We start from the raw sequence: 12864 nt of genomic DNA, 5'->3' as shown, positions 1-12864 counted from the left end.
GAAGAAGTTCTCCGGTCTGAGTAAGGGTGTCAAGGTGTTGGCCACTTGTAGTTCTCCAACCTTACAGAATCAGTGAACAAACCAATCTAGAACTGGGAAGCCACTGATTAACTATAAGGGGTTGCACAATGAACACAAGATGAGGTGCCATTTTCTTCTCTCAGAGGGCCATAAGTCTTTGGAATTCTCTTCCTCAATGTCCTTGAATATTTTTAAGGCAGAGATAGACAGATTCTTGACAAGCAAGGGGGTGAAAGGTAACCAGGCACAGGGAGGAAGGTGTGGTTCACTTTACAATCAGATGAACCCTGATAACGAATGGTGGACCAGGTTCGAGGGGCCGAGTGGCCTACTCCTGCTCCTAATTTGTATGTTCATTAGCAATGAGCAGCAGCTTGGTGTAGAAACTCACCAAATGAACCCAAAGTTAGTCTTCAAGCTTATTTGAGTTTACGTGCAAGAGCACCCATTGCCCAACTGCACACAGCTGGTGCATTTCTGTCTTGCTGACTTGGGGACGTCCCAAGAAGGTGCAGATGGCATTTGGATGGGCAGTGTGGGGTGGGGGTGTGACCTCAATGACACTTGAGTTAGGGGACTGTCGCTGCTTCCCCTGGCCCCACAGGGAGTTCACCATTAGTTGGGAGACCCCTGATGAAGACCCCTGGCCCCTGCTCCACTCAGGGCCGCCCAGTTGCGGTGAGAGGGCCATAGACAAGCACAACTACTTGTTTTATGGTAAAATGGGTGCTATACTAAGCCAGTTCTCCATCTTCTAATGTATCTGGGGTCTTCAGTCCATTATTACCAATAAAAGGAATGAGATAATCGTCAGCTGGTGGCTAGGGCCATTGTTAAAAATGCATGACTGTGTTACCATAACGATCCTTTCTGAAACATGGGAGTAAGTGCATTATCTGGTGTGTTACTGAGGGACAGGAGGTTCCATTTCCAATTCGTGCTGAGAGATCCGAGCTCAACCAATAGGGTGATAGGGTGGAAGGGGTTGGGTCTCCATGGAGGGGAAATTTCAGACCCTGGGCCGAAACTGGTGACGCCTGTAGAAGCGGTCACAGTGATTTCCGAGGGGGGGGGGGGGTCACGGGAGAAAGTTAGTGATAGAAAAATCAATACTTCACATCACACAGTGAAGAGTTTGTAGGGGAGAGATCTATGCAGGACGAGCGGGAGAAGGGAATGTCACACTTACCTTTCATCCATTTCTCCTCAGACTTTAACCGTGTGGGGTCATCACCCTTCCTGTAACCTGTCAGGTGCATTTTGTCTCCATCAGATGCTGTAGAATAGAGTCTTTCCTCTGTAAAGAGAGGTAAAAGTGCACACACACTGAGTGAACTGGTACTGGACCTCCAATGTAATGTGAATTGAAACTGCAGGAGGACCTACCGACAACCAATGAAGCAAAGCCTTGTTGTGGAGTCTTCGGGCAGACACGTGGTCCCAAGACAAGCTTATTTCCATTGATAAATTCATTCAACTTTTTGTTAAACTGTAAAAGAAAGTTGGTCAGTAGTTTTACCTTTTAAAATTAATGGATTTATCTTTTGTAATAGACAAACAGTAAAGGAGGAAAAGATTATTCCTGATATGCAAACAGCAGTCATAGACTCAATGGGCCAAATGGCCTCCTTCCATGCTGCAGCCTTTGTGATCCTGTGAAATTAATGCTGCAGGGTCTCTCTGTATCTTTATACAGTGACCAGGATGGTAAATGGTGAACTCATTTCATCTCTGCCACAAATCCCCAGGTTTTATCCCACACTTTCCCGTCTCTGAACACATTTCACCTGAAACCAGTTTACTCAGAAACAGTGCCGTCACCACAGTCAGTGAGAGATGAAATAGTCCTTGTTACAGTTCAGCTTCTTCCCTGGACAGGTTACCAGGTGTTTCAGAGACCACAGCAACAGAATTGTTCAACTTGCACTGTTGAAGGAGGAACACCATTTCCCACACACTAACATTGCACAAAGCTGTGTCATTTCATGGGACCTCCACTACCACACTGCGGGTTTGGGACTGGGAGATTCACAGTGACTCCAGACGGAGAACGTTCCCACCAGTGGGAGAATCACAAACGAGGAGATGTGGTTACAAGGTCAGGGGGCAGTCACTTAAACCTGAGGTGTGTAGATGGTGAATCTCTGCAATTCTCTGCACCAGAGGGTGTCACTGGGGAGGTTCACCCTGACTCCAGGAGATTGTGTAGAACAAACTAGATTTGGGTAGCCGTCCATTGGGCACTCCAGGGAGATGCACACAGCAGGCAGGTGGTCCAACATCAGCCGCTGCACACCACCAGACAAGGTTAAAATTGCTCCCGCTCTGTTTCCCTCTGCCTCCCCCAATCTTTATGGTGAAAGGCACAATTCGAGTGAATACGTTAGAGAATTTGTCCACAGTTACTCACAAGTAGCCAACACTGTGGGCTCATCCAATTGGTTCCACACAGAAGGAAGTGAGTTCCATTGAACTTGTGCAAGATCATGATATAATTCCCACAGGGACCCTGGAAAATAAAGGATTTGAATGTTTAAACACTCACTCAAAGAAACAAGACACCTCATACCCAGTGAAAGAGACATTGTTCACAATGTGTTTCCAATACATGAAAAGGCTAAACATCACAGCACCATGACCGACACCAACTCCAAGACGAGCAAGGGCTGGGGATAGGCTGACGCTCGAGCAGTGTTTGTTTGGGGTGGAGATGAGGTCTCTCTCCGTAGAATGCTGACACCATCTCCTTGGCCATCAAATCTCAGAGGAGTCAGGCTGAGAGGCAAGAGAAGGAAGAACCACCTCATTAAGGGGTACAGGGGGTTGCTGGAGATGCAGCCTGGTATTTCAGAGGGACTCTGGAGGGAACAGATGTAACATCCTTCCCAAACCAATGAGCTGAAGGTCTAAGGTTGCAGAGTCCCTGGGCACTGAGAAAGCTCTGGAGACAGACGTGGCCACCAGTCCCACACAAAGTGTTCTCCACCAACATCAGAGTCTCCAGAGGGATCAACACTGCAGGACTTTGACAGGTAAGACCCTGTCCTCAGTGCTGAGATTGCAGCTCACATAACTTGACGGATTTGCATCCCAGGTCCAGAGTTATAATTAAAACAGCCAATCAGTAACTTCCTTAGCAACACAGGGTCACCGGGAGAGGAAACTCCAGGAGCCACATCACAGCTCAGCGACTTTGTAAAACTGTTGGCTCCATTTGGAAGCTGGTTTGGTCCTGAGAAGGTTTAATAACAAATACACACTCAAGAAAACAGCTACAGAGGGTTTATATAAATACTTGTGTCAAGAGCATCTTTGAGCCTCATGCTGGGATATTACTTCCCTGAATAGCTTAAATAAATGAACGGACTAAAAGCAACTCTGGAGCAGAACTCACCGCATTGTTCCCTTGACATTCTTTAGAAACACCAGGCACATTGATCTGTAGGGTGAAGAGACAGGAACCATGACCACTGCTGGACAATGCCCATTAGTACAACAGAGCTGATTTTACTCCATTATGAGACAGAACATCATCCCACTCCTGTTACCACTCTAGGTCAGGATTTTATCAAAGCACCTTGCAATAAAAGGCAGAAACACTAGCAATACCTCACTCTGCTGAAGCTCAATGTCCTGAATCGCCAGCTTTACCACACTGCCTGGGTGGCACAAAGGTACAGCTGGCTGAGCCGCTACCTCACTGCTCCAGCAGCCTGGGTTCAATCCTAATCCCTGGTGCTGTCTGTGTGGAGTTTGCACGTTCTCCCGATGACCACATGGGTTTCCTCCCACATCCGAACGACTTGTGGGTTGGTCAGTCAATTGGCTGCTGTAAATTCCCCCTTGCTGCAGGTGATTGGTAGAATCAGGGTGCCTTTGATGGAATGGTCAGGAGAAGAAGCTCACAGGAAGAATTAAGTGGGAAATAAGGTAGCTTTGTGAGCTAGCATCGACTTGATGGGCTGAACCTACCTCCTTCTATATCATAAGGAGATGGAGAGCATGGAGATGGGCCCAGGGCTAGGGAAACGGATGTTATGATGAGTCAATCATTACATTCTTTATTTTATCTGATTGTGTAATGTACTTAATTTTTGAAATATTTTCTTTCCTTTCTCACCATCACTGGGTACTAGTTTGGAAAAGGCCTTTATATTCTCACGGCTTTCCCTCGACTGCAGGGACGAGAGTCAGCAAACACCACTCCATTGTAGGGAACAGTCAGACGGCTCCTGGATCTGCTGACATCATTTCATCTGACCATGCATTCCAGTTCATAAAAACTCTCTGAAAAAATTTCTTAATTTCCTTCCTTACATACTTGGTCAATTATCTCGACTGTATCCTCTGGTTATAGACTCCATCCCTCATGAGAGGAAGCAATTTGTCTCACTTACTCTACCAAAGCATATCACAATCTGGAATATCAGTATTTACTTTCTTCTTTTAATCTTCTCTGCTCCAAGGAAAATAATTCATATCTTTTTGTTTGCAGTGTACTTACCAGAAATTAAAATTGGCATTTAAGATTCAAGCTAAACATTTCCAAAGATCACAGGGGAGATTTTGGCTGCTGAATGCCAGCCAGTAGTCACATGGACATTGCCCATTAATTATGGTCACTGAACCCAGCACAGGACTGACATCAGGCTGAAGGAAAAGCTATGCATTTGCAGTGACTTGCAAGGATTGGTAAAGCACAACTGGTTTTTCAACTCAAAAGAACTTGTTGGAATGACTGCAGTGCAGCATTTGGTCTGATTGATTATTACATTAAGTATGAATAATCAATAAAGAAGAAATCTTTCTAATGCTATAAATGTAAATGTCGGAAAGTGATGGCTCAATGAATGCTGCAAGGATTTCCATTGCTTCTTGTTTTATTAACTCATGGGAAGTGGGTATCATCGGAAAAATTTATTGCCCAACCCTTCTTAGCTGCTACGGTCCTTGTTATTTCAAATACATACTTTATTCATAATATATACTGTAAATACAATTGGTGCACATCTTTCTCCACATTCACTGCACTGTCAATTCAATACATTCTCTTACAGTTCATCAACGCCACTCATGTTTGCTCTTTAAGCCACGCACCATTGAAGCATTTGAGAAGATGTTACACAGGACCCTGCCCCTCAGTGTCCATTGGTGACAGAATGCCGCCCTTCCGTACAAAGACTTTGTAGTAACTGCTCCAGGCTCTACATCCTTCTAGTGAAGGCACTTCCACAGAGCTGTTAGTAGGAAGTTTCTGGAGTTAGACCCAGTGGTGATGAAAGAACAGCGATGTATTTCTAAGTCAGGAAGGTGTGCAGCTTTAGGGGAAGCTGAGGATGGTGGTGTCCCATTCACCTGCTGCCATTATCCCTGTTGGTGGGGGAGCTTGCTACTTTGGCAGGTGTGGTCAGAGCAGCCTGAGGAAGTAACTGGTGTGTCTGTAGATACATTGCAGTGCTGCTATTGGTGGAATGAGCAAATATTCAGGGTGTTGATAAGGTGCCAATCAAACAGGTTGCTTGATGGTGTCAAGCCTCTTGACCATAGTTAGAAATGCAGTCACGTAGACTTGAGATTCTATTCTGATGAGTGATGATGATGATTGACATAATGAGCTGTTACAGGTTCTGCAAAGTTGCTCCCAACAGATTTTGAACATGTTGCTCTAGCCCTAGCTATCCATGGGCACGAATGTCACTTGATCCATTGACAAATTGCACCTCCCGACCTTGTTACACCTTAAAGTAGATGAACATAGTTACTCAAACTGTCAGCAAGTTTTGGAATGACATCCATTCCTGAAGGAAACAGCGCCTCAAGCATCTAACACATCTCTAAAACAACTGATAATTATGCAATTGATCTTCCTTTGCTACAGAATCAGACCCGGAGCCTATAGGATTTGTATTTTGTTGAATTCTGTAGCAGATTTAAAGGACAATCTGGGGTACTGGAGTGTACATCAACAGAGTTATCAATAATATTATTGCTATTGGTATTGGTTTATTATTGTCACATGTACTGAGATACAGTGAAAAGGTTTTCTTTGCGTGACATTCGGACAGATCATTCCAAACACAAATACATCGAGGTAGTAAAAAGGAAAACAGAATGCAGCAGCCATGGAGAAAGTTCTGCATAGGTAGACATAATATGCAAGGGCCACGATGAGATAAATTGAGAGATCAAGAGTTCATCTTTCAGCATATGAGAGGTCAGTTCAAGAGTATGATAACAGCGGGATAAAAGCTGTCCTTGAGCCCGGTGGTACACGTTCTCAAGCTTTCGTATCTTCTGCCCAAGAGGAGGGAGGAGAAGAGAGAATGACCAGGGTGGGAGGGGTCCTTGATTACGTTGGCTACTTTCCCCAAGGCAGCCGGAAGTGTAGATGGAATCAGTGGAGGGGAGGCTGGTTTGCATGATGGACTGGGTTGCACTTGCAACTCTCAGCAATTTATAACATAGATGGACAATACCAGCAACACTAATGGTGAGTCAGTACTTGGCAATGGCTAGGTCATGACGAGAACATCAAGTGCAATTATAATGAAAGAGCTTAGAATGTAGACAGTTTAAATTAAACCAGAGCTTGTCAGTTCTGGTTAAGCTACTTATCCTACTTAAAGGGAGTTGCTATTTACTATAAATATAATTATGAGGGTTTTCGTTTGAGCATTGTTGTGTTCTTGGAGGTCTGCAGTTTCAACAATTAACCCAAGGATTCTTATTGTTCATCAGTCATCATATCTTGCATTATTTTTAATTGGGAGGAAAAATATCAAAACAATTTAAAAAATAACTCCCCACACCCTTACAATATAAATGCACACAGATTTAAGTTCCTTTTCCTGAACTACATTGTTCCCAAATCTTGCTCATGACAGATTAACACAATGCTTCATGAATATAATACTTCCAAAAGGACTGATGTTTTAAACCAACCAAACAGCCAATATTTTGAGACTGCCTGAATTCAATCTAAACTGAGGAAATGGAAGGTTTAGTGGATGCACAACAATCCCGTGCAATTATGAGGGTTTTTCCCTCATTCATTCCTCACAACTTTGAATTCTAGTGAAGGTTGACTGGAGTTTGTATTAAGAGCCAACAAATGCACTTTATTAACATCCATCTGAGTCCATTTGTGCATTCCTCATTTCCAACAACCTATCCCCACTCAGATTCCTGTGTCTTTGTTCCCTGAAGCAGTAATGTTGCTCCACCTTCCCACTGAACCTAGATCTCCCTTTCTCCAGATTCTGGCTTTACCCCAAACAGATCTGTCCAGCTTCAGACTTCAAGTTCTTTTGTCTTTTACCGCCTCACTTGCAGGAGGATTTATGATAATGAACACTTCAGGGTTTGAAAATGATTTGTCTCCTAACTTTTTTTCACCTGGAATATTGTGTAGAGATCTGGTCTCCCTATCCAAGGATGGATAAACATGCAATGGAGTGAGTGCACCAGTGGTTCACCACATTAATCCATGAGACCAGGGTGGAGGGGTTTCACATGAGAGATTAAATAAACTAGGCCTGGACTCTCAAGTTCAGAAGAATGTGAGTAATCTCATTGAAATTACAAAATTCTTACAGGATGTGTCCAAAATAGATCTGACAAGATGCATTTTACACTGATCCTTTGCTTTACAAATGCTTAATCTAGGAATTTTCACCATTTGCTATTTATTCTTAGTGGTACACGTCATTGATTTACGTGCCTATTTTTCCACTAGAATGAGCAATGTTACTCTGTACATAGGAACAGCCTGTACCAGAATGCCCATAATGCATTTTACTCAGCCCTTTCAATTTACAAATTTCCGTGTAACTAATTAATTTTCCCGGAATGTCCACCTTGCGTAGACTGAGTAAATGAAGAAGAAAACAATTGCCAAACTCAGGAAACAGTCATTAAGAGTAGCAGGATGAAAATCAAGGAAATATTTTCGAAGGAGCAAAGGTAATCTGTTTTGACCCATAGTTTATTTCTTCTCTAAATTATAACGAATGCCTGTGGTGGACATGGTGCCTCATTAATAGGTACTGTCTGAAATACTCTCCTCAAACACTTCAGTAGATTTAGAAAAACCATCATTCTTACTGGCCAAAAATTTCCTGCTGTTGTTTAAACCCCATCTAGGCACAACAGTCACACTGAAAGGAATGGCAGAAACCAGCTGTTGACGAAGAGGTTATCTTTTTTTGTTAGTTTCATCGTCTTTGATGTTTTTGGTGTGCTCAACTGTGTTATTGGCATGTTAAAAAAAGGTTATTTTTAAACAGGTTCCATGTGTTACTACAATATCAGGGACACTCAGTCACAGTGATAACTTTAGCCTGGGAGGACTGGGCCCTCACTGGCTGTCAAAGCCATTCTATAATAGCATCCAGCTTCCAGCTAATGAAGGAAAGTATCCCAAGTTCCTTCACCTCCTTATCTACCGGTGGTACCACCTCCAGCCATGCTTGAACACGTATGCCAGTACTTCCTAGGGTCCTATCTATCCTCACAGCCAAATAGGAAGGTTTTCCTAGGCAATGCAGCCAAGAAAACTGTGGACCATGCCCTTCTTCACTTTGCTGATGGTGAAGAGTAGACTGAGCAGGCAGTAATTAGTTGGGTTGGATTCGTCCTGATCTTCACAGACAGGACATACCAGAATATCTCCCTTCTATCCTTCAGTCCTGATGAAGGGTCTCGACCTGAAACGGCAACTGTCCATTTCCCTCCACAGATGCTGCCTGGCCCAGAGAGTTCCTCCAGCAGCTCAGTTATTTTGCTCCAGTCTCCAGTATCTGCAGTCTCTTGAGTAATAAGCAGCTTAATAAGCAGTATTTGTGGCAAACTTCCCTCCAGATAGAGTACATCAAATCTAATGAACTAACTCGTTCAGGGACCAGATTTGCATATCAAAATCCCATATGTAACAAAAATAGGTTCAAAGTTATTTAAGGCAAGTTTTCATCTCTAATAGTGATTTTGCATGGGAGGTTCTCCCATAGTTTTCTTTTTAGAAACACTTGTTCACATCATAAAAGTAAACTAACTGAAACCTTTTGTTATCTCTGGTTATAAACACGTCTTTCTCTGAAGGTCAGTTATTTAGCCAAAGTAATTAGGCTTTCAAAATTGTAATCCTCTTTTTCCATTTTGAGCATGGCCTTAAATTATCATCTTGTCTGGTGGATTTCCCAGAACTCAATTTCACCCTATTAGAGATTACAGCATAATCTAAAGGAGCTATGGCTTTACTCATTGAAGAGAAGGAGGATGAGAGGAGACATGATAGAGGTGTACAAGATATCAAGAGGAATAGATAGAGTTGGACAGCCAGCACCTCTTTCCAGGGCACCAATGCTCAATACAAGAGGACATGGCTTTAAGGTAATGGGTGGGAAGTTCAAGGGAGATGTCAGAGGGAGGTTTTTCACCCAGAGAGTGGTTGGTGCATGGAATGCGCTGCCTGGGGTGGTCGTGGACGCTGATACGTTGGTCAAGTTCAAGGGATTGTTAGATAAGTATATGGAGGAATTTAAGATAGAGGGATATGTGGAAGGAAGGGGTTAGGTAGTCTTAGACGTGGTTTGAAGGGCGGCACAACATGGTGGGCCGAAGGACCTGTATTGTTTTATGGTTCTATCAACCAACATATATTAACATCTTGAACTGTCCATAATGGTCAACAAAAAGAACTGTGTCTTAAAGCAAAATACTGCAAATACTGAAAAAATTCTCCTGTAAAAATTTCATATAGTTTATGTTTTTCTTGTGAATGCTGCTTGCATGATGCTACGTGCCTGTGATGCTGCTGCAAGCAAGGTTTTCACTGCACCTGCGTACACAAGTTCTTGTGCATACGACAATAAACTTGACTTTGAAATTAAACAGAAAGTGTTGGAAAGACTCAGTGAGTCAGTCAGCATCTGTGGCAAGAGGAGCTAAGTTAATGGTTCAGTCTGATGTCCTTTCAATGACCTGAAATGTTAGCTCATGTTCTTAGCCGTGAAAGAACAAAATAACGGCATAAGCAGGGCAAGCAGCCCCTTGAGCCTGCTCCACCATTCAATAAGATCATGGACCGATGTGATCTTGGCATTAGCTCCACTTTCCTGCCCATTCCTCATAACCTGTGATTTGCCCACAATCCGAAAGCCTGGCCATAGTGGCCATGAAACTATTAAGTGACTCAGCCTTGGAATTTTCTACTCTAGAATTCTCTCTAGGGTACAAAGTTCCAAAATTCACACGTAATAAATAACCACTGGTCTGATATGGAACAAGCTGTTTGTTCACGTGAAGCATCGTGAGACAACTGCTGATGTCTGGGCCACACGAACTTGTGGTTGATACCGAGGCCGAAGAGTGGGAGAGACACGGGTTGATTCCTGATGGCCACCGCGTTTGCTAAATGTTGAGGGGTGGATGGAGAATGAGAGCATCAAAATTCAGCTCTTTCATAATAATCGGTCACGGGGACACACTGTCCACTGGATGACTCATAACAGGCACAATATCCATCCAACTAAATATTCCCTGATTTTACCCTAGTTTCTTTTTTCTCTGCAAGATATGAAAATGAGGAGAAATCGATACTAATCCCGGGGAACCCAACATACACCCCAGTCACTGGCCTCATGTCAGCAAAGCGACTTCTTCCCCATCCAAACCAGTTTCATTCCAAAAGGAGAAGCGCGTAGCTTGCCTCGTCAACAGCTGCTTCTGAACAACTAAGTTCTGTGTCATTGGAAAGTCAGATGGTGAACTGAAAAACACTTCTGGTTTTCCCTTTCGTGATGTTAAGAGTGCAAGATCTCAATACAAATTCCCATCAGGATATCTAACAGCCTCCAGAATTCATGCCTCCCACATTCCATACACAAAAGATCGCTCTTAAGCGTAGAAATGTTTTCCAATGTACATCCTGAACTTGCCTTTTGCCCATTTGTACCTGATCCTGGAGACACAGGAGACTGCAGATGCTGGAATCTGGAGCAACACACAATCTGCTGGAGGAACTCAATGGGTCAGTCCTGATGCAGGAGTTCAGCTCGAATCCTCGACAATTCCTTTCCTCCCACAGATGCTGCTAGATCCACAGTTCATCCTCCAGCAGATGCTTTGTTGTTCCTGCTCCTGTGTTGTAGTCCTGACAAACCACTCAGGGTTAATACCCACTTTCCCTACAAAAACCTGGCATTTACAGAACTTAGGGCATCACCTGGCTCTTCACTGTTTGGATGTCCTAACGTTAGGTTCCTTCATCTACTTCCCAACACATTTGTAGTGGGTTGGCAGCAAATCTGCCTTTGATCATCAGCATTGAACGCAGAGATAGGCCACAGATTGCACACAATTTCATTCTTAACAGAACGAGTGGATTACACATTTCACTTCATTCTTCTGACGCAATACTTTCTATAAAAAGTTCCAATTATACAGGACCCTGGTGAGACCACATCTAGAATACTGTGGACTGGTCTGCTCTCACCACCTAGGGGAGGTGCACTTACTTGTGATAGTAGATAGCAGTGCAGCAAGAGTTTGCGAGTTTGATTCCTTGGGGAAGGGGGAGGGGGGGGTTAAGCAGGGCTTTGTCGTGGGAGGAGAAACAATGGGACTGGAGACTCCCAAGTTTAGAAGAACAAGAGGTGATCTCATTGAAATGTACAGAATTCTAATGGGATTTACTAGGGTAGACGTGGGGATGAGGTTTTTCCTGGCTGGTGTGTAGAACCAGGCCTCACCGACTCAACAGAAGGGATTGATGGTTTAAAACTGAGATGAAAAGAAATTCTTCACCCAAAGGATGCTGAACCTGTGGAATTTTTGACCCATGAAGGCTGTGGATGTTGAGTATATTCACGAGTGAGATTGCTGGATAGTCAAGGGAATCAAGCAACACAGAGTTAATGCAGGAAAGTGATGCAGGGGGTAAAAGGTCAGCATGGTCTTTTTGAATGGCAGAGCAGGTATGAAGGGCTGAATGCCCTCCTAAATCTATTTATTGTTTTGTACTCATTGCTTCAAAGATATGCTTTGTTGATGTGACTGTGCTGGGTCTGGGATCTACACATCACACACCTTTGTGAGAATCTCCTCATACATATTCCCTTCATGTTCAGCTCAACATAACATGAAAACAAGAATACGAGTTCAGTGCAAACCTTACAGGGCACTTTCTTGCTGAAACACTGGGAATGTAGATTGATTTTTTTGTTAATTCTACATCTGTGAACATCCAAGGTAAATCTCTGCCAGTAATGTCCATCATCTAACTGCCTACAACAAAATCCCAGATTTTGGCCATGCTATCTAACCCTAAAAATGCCCCATCTATGTGCAAGAACAATGGATCATAAAACAAGTGGACAACAAAACAGATGTGATACCACACTTGGTGCTTCAAAATGGGGCTGGAGAGTGTAGAAGCTTCCTTTGACGGATTTTAATCCATCTTCAAATAATTACAGCTGATCTTGGTATCGCAGCCCATTAACAAATGCAGGAGCAGCTTGATTCTATCGTACCGTTTCTAGTGTGGGAGAGACATCAAAGTTTATCTGATAAAGGGCTCCATTTCCACCAACATAAACAGTGCTTCCATCACGGAGAGTGGTGGCAAATTCTTCAGTTTGGTTAAACACGAACCGATTTTTAATTTCACCTGTAGGGATATAGAGGAGCAAGGTGTTAATGGTTTAAAATACTTTCATTTGAGATAAAGGACAACAAAGCAACATTTTGAAATGAATATCAATCACAGTAATTAGAAATCAAGGACTGATTTACTGAAACAACCCATGAAATTGTCACTGGAAATATCCTGGCACATTAGAATCA

At 43.3% G+C, this 12864-nt stretch overlaps 2 protein-coding genes across 2 annotated transcripts in view; both read right to left on the bottom strand.

The window, feature by feature from the left end:
* LOC127585154 (semaphorin-4D-like) overlaps positions 1 to 1427 on the bottom strand; it is a 159133-nt gene extending 157706 nt beyond the window's left edge. The window contains exon 1 of the mRNA XM_052042368.1: positions 1369 to 1427. The gene's annotated coding sequence lies outside the window, so the exon portion shown is untranslated. The remainder of the gene's footprint in view (positions 1 to 1368) is intronic.
* Positions 1 to 12864, bottom strand: part of LOC127585153 (semaphorin-7A-like) — a 44520-nt gene that overhangs the window by 19340 nt on the left and 12316 nt on the right. The window contains exons 2-6 of the mRNA XM_052042366.1: positions 12552 to 12688; positions 3416 to 3460; positions 2432 to 2530; positions 1408 to 1510; positions 1211 to 1318 (exon numbers count right to left, since the gene is read on the bottom strand). Coding sequence (XP_051898326.1) covers positions 1211 to 1318; positions 1408 to 1510; positions 2432 to 2530; positions 3416 to 3460; positions 12552 to 12688 — 492 coding nt within the window. The remainder of the gene's footprint in view (positions 1 to 1210; positions 1319 to 1407; positions 1511 to 2431; positions 2531 to 3415; positions 3461 to 12551; positions 12689 to 12864) is intronic.

This window comes from Pristis pectinata, chromosome 32 (assembly GCF_009764475.1).
Source record: "Pristis pectinata isolate sPriPec2 chromosome 32, sPriPec2.1.pri, whole genome shotgun sequence".
NCBI classification, from domain to species: Eukaryota; Metazoa; Chordata; class Chondrichthyes; order Rhinopristiformes; family Pristidae; genus Pristis; species Pristis pectinata.
Note: the sequence above shows the minus strand (reverse complement) of the source record. Positions and strands in the feature narration are given on the sequence as shown.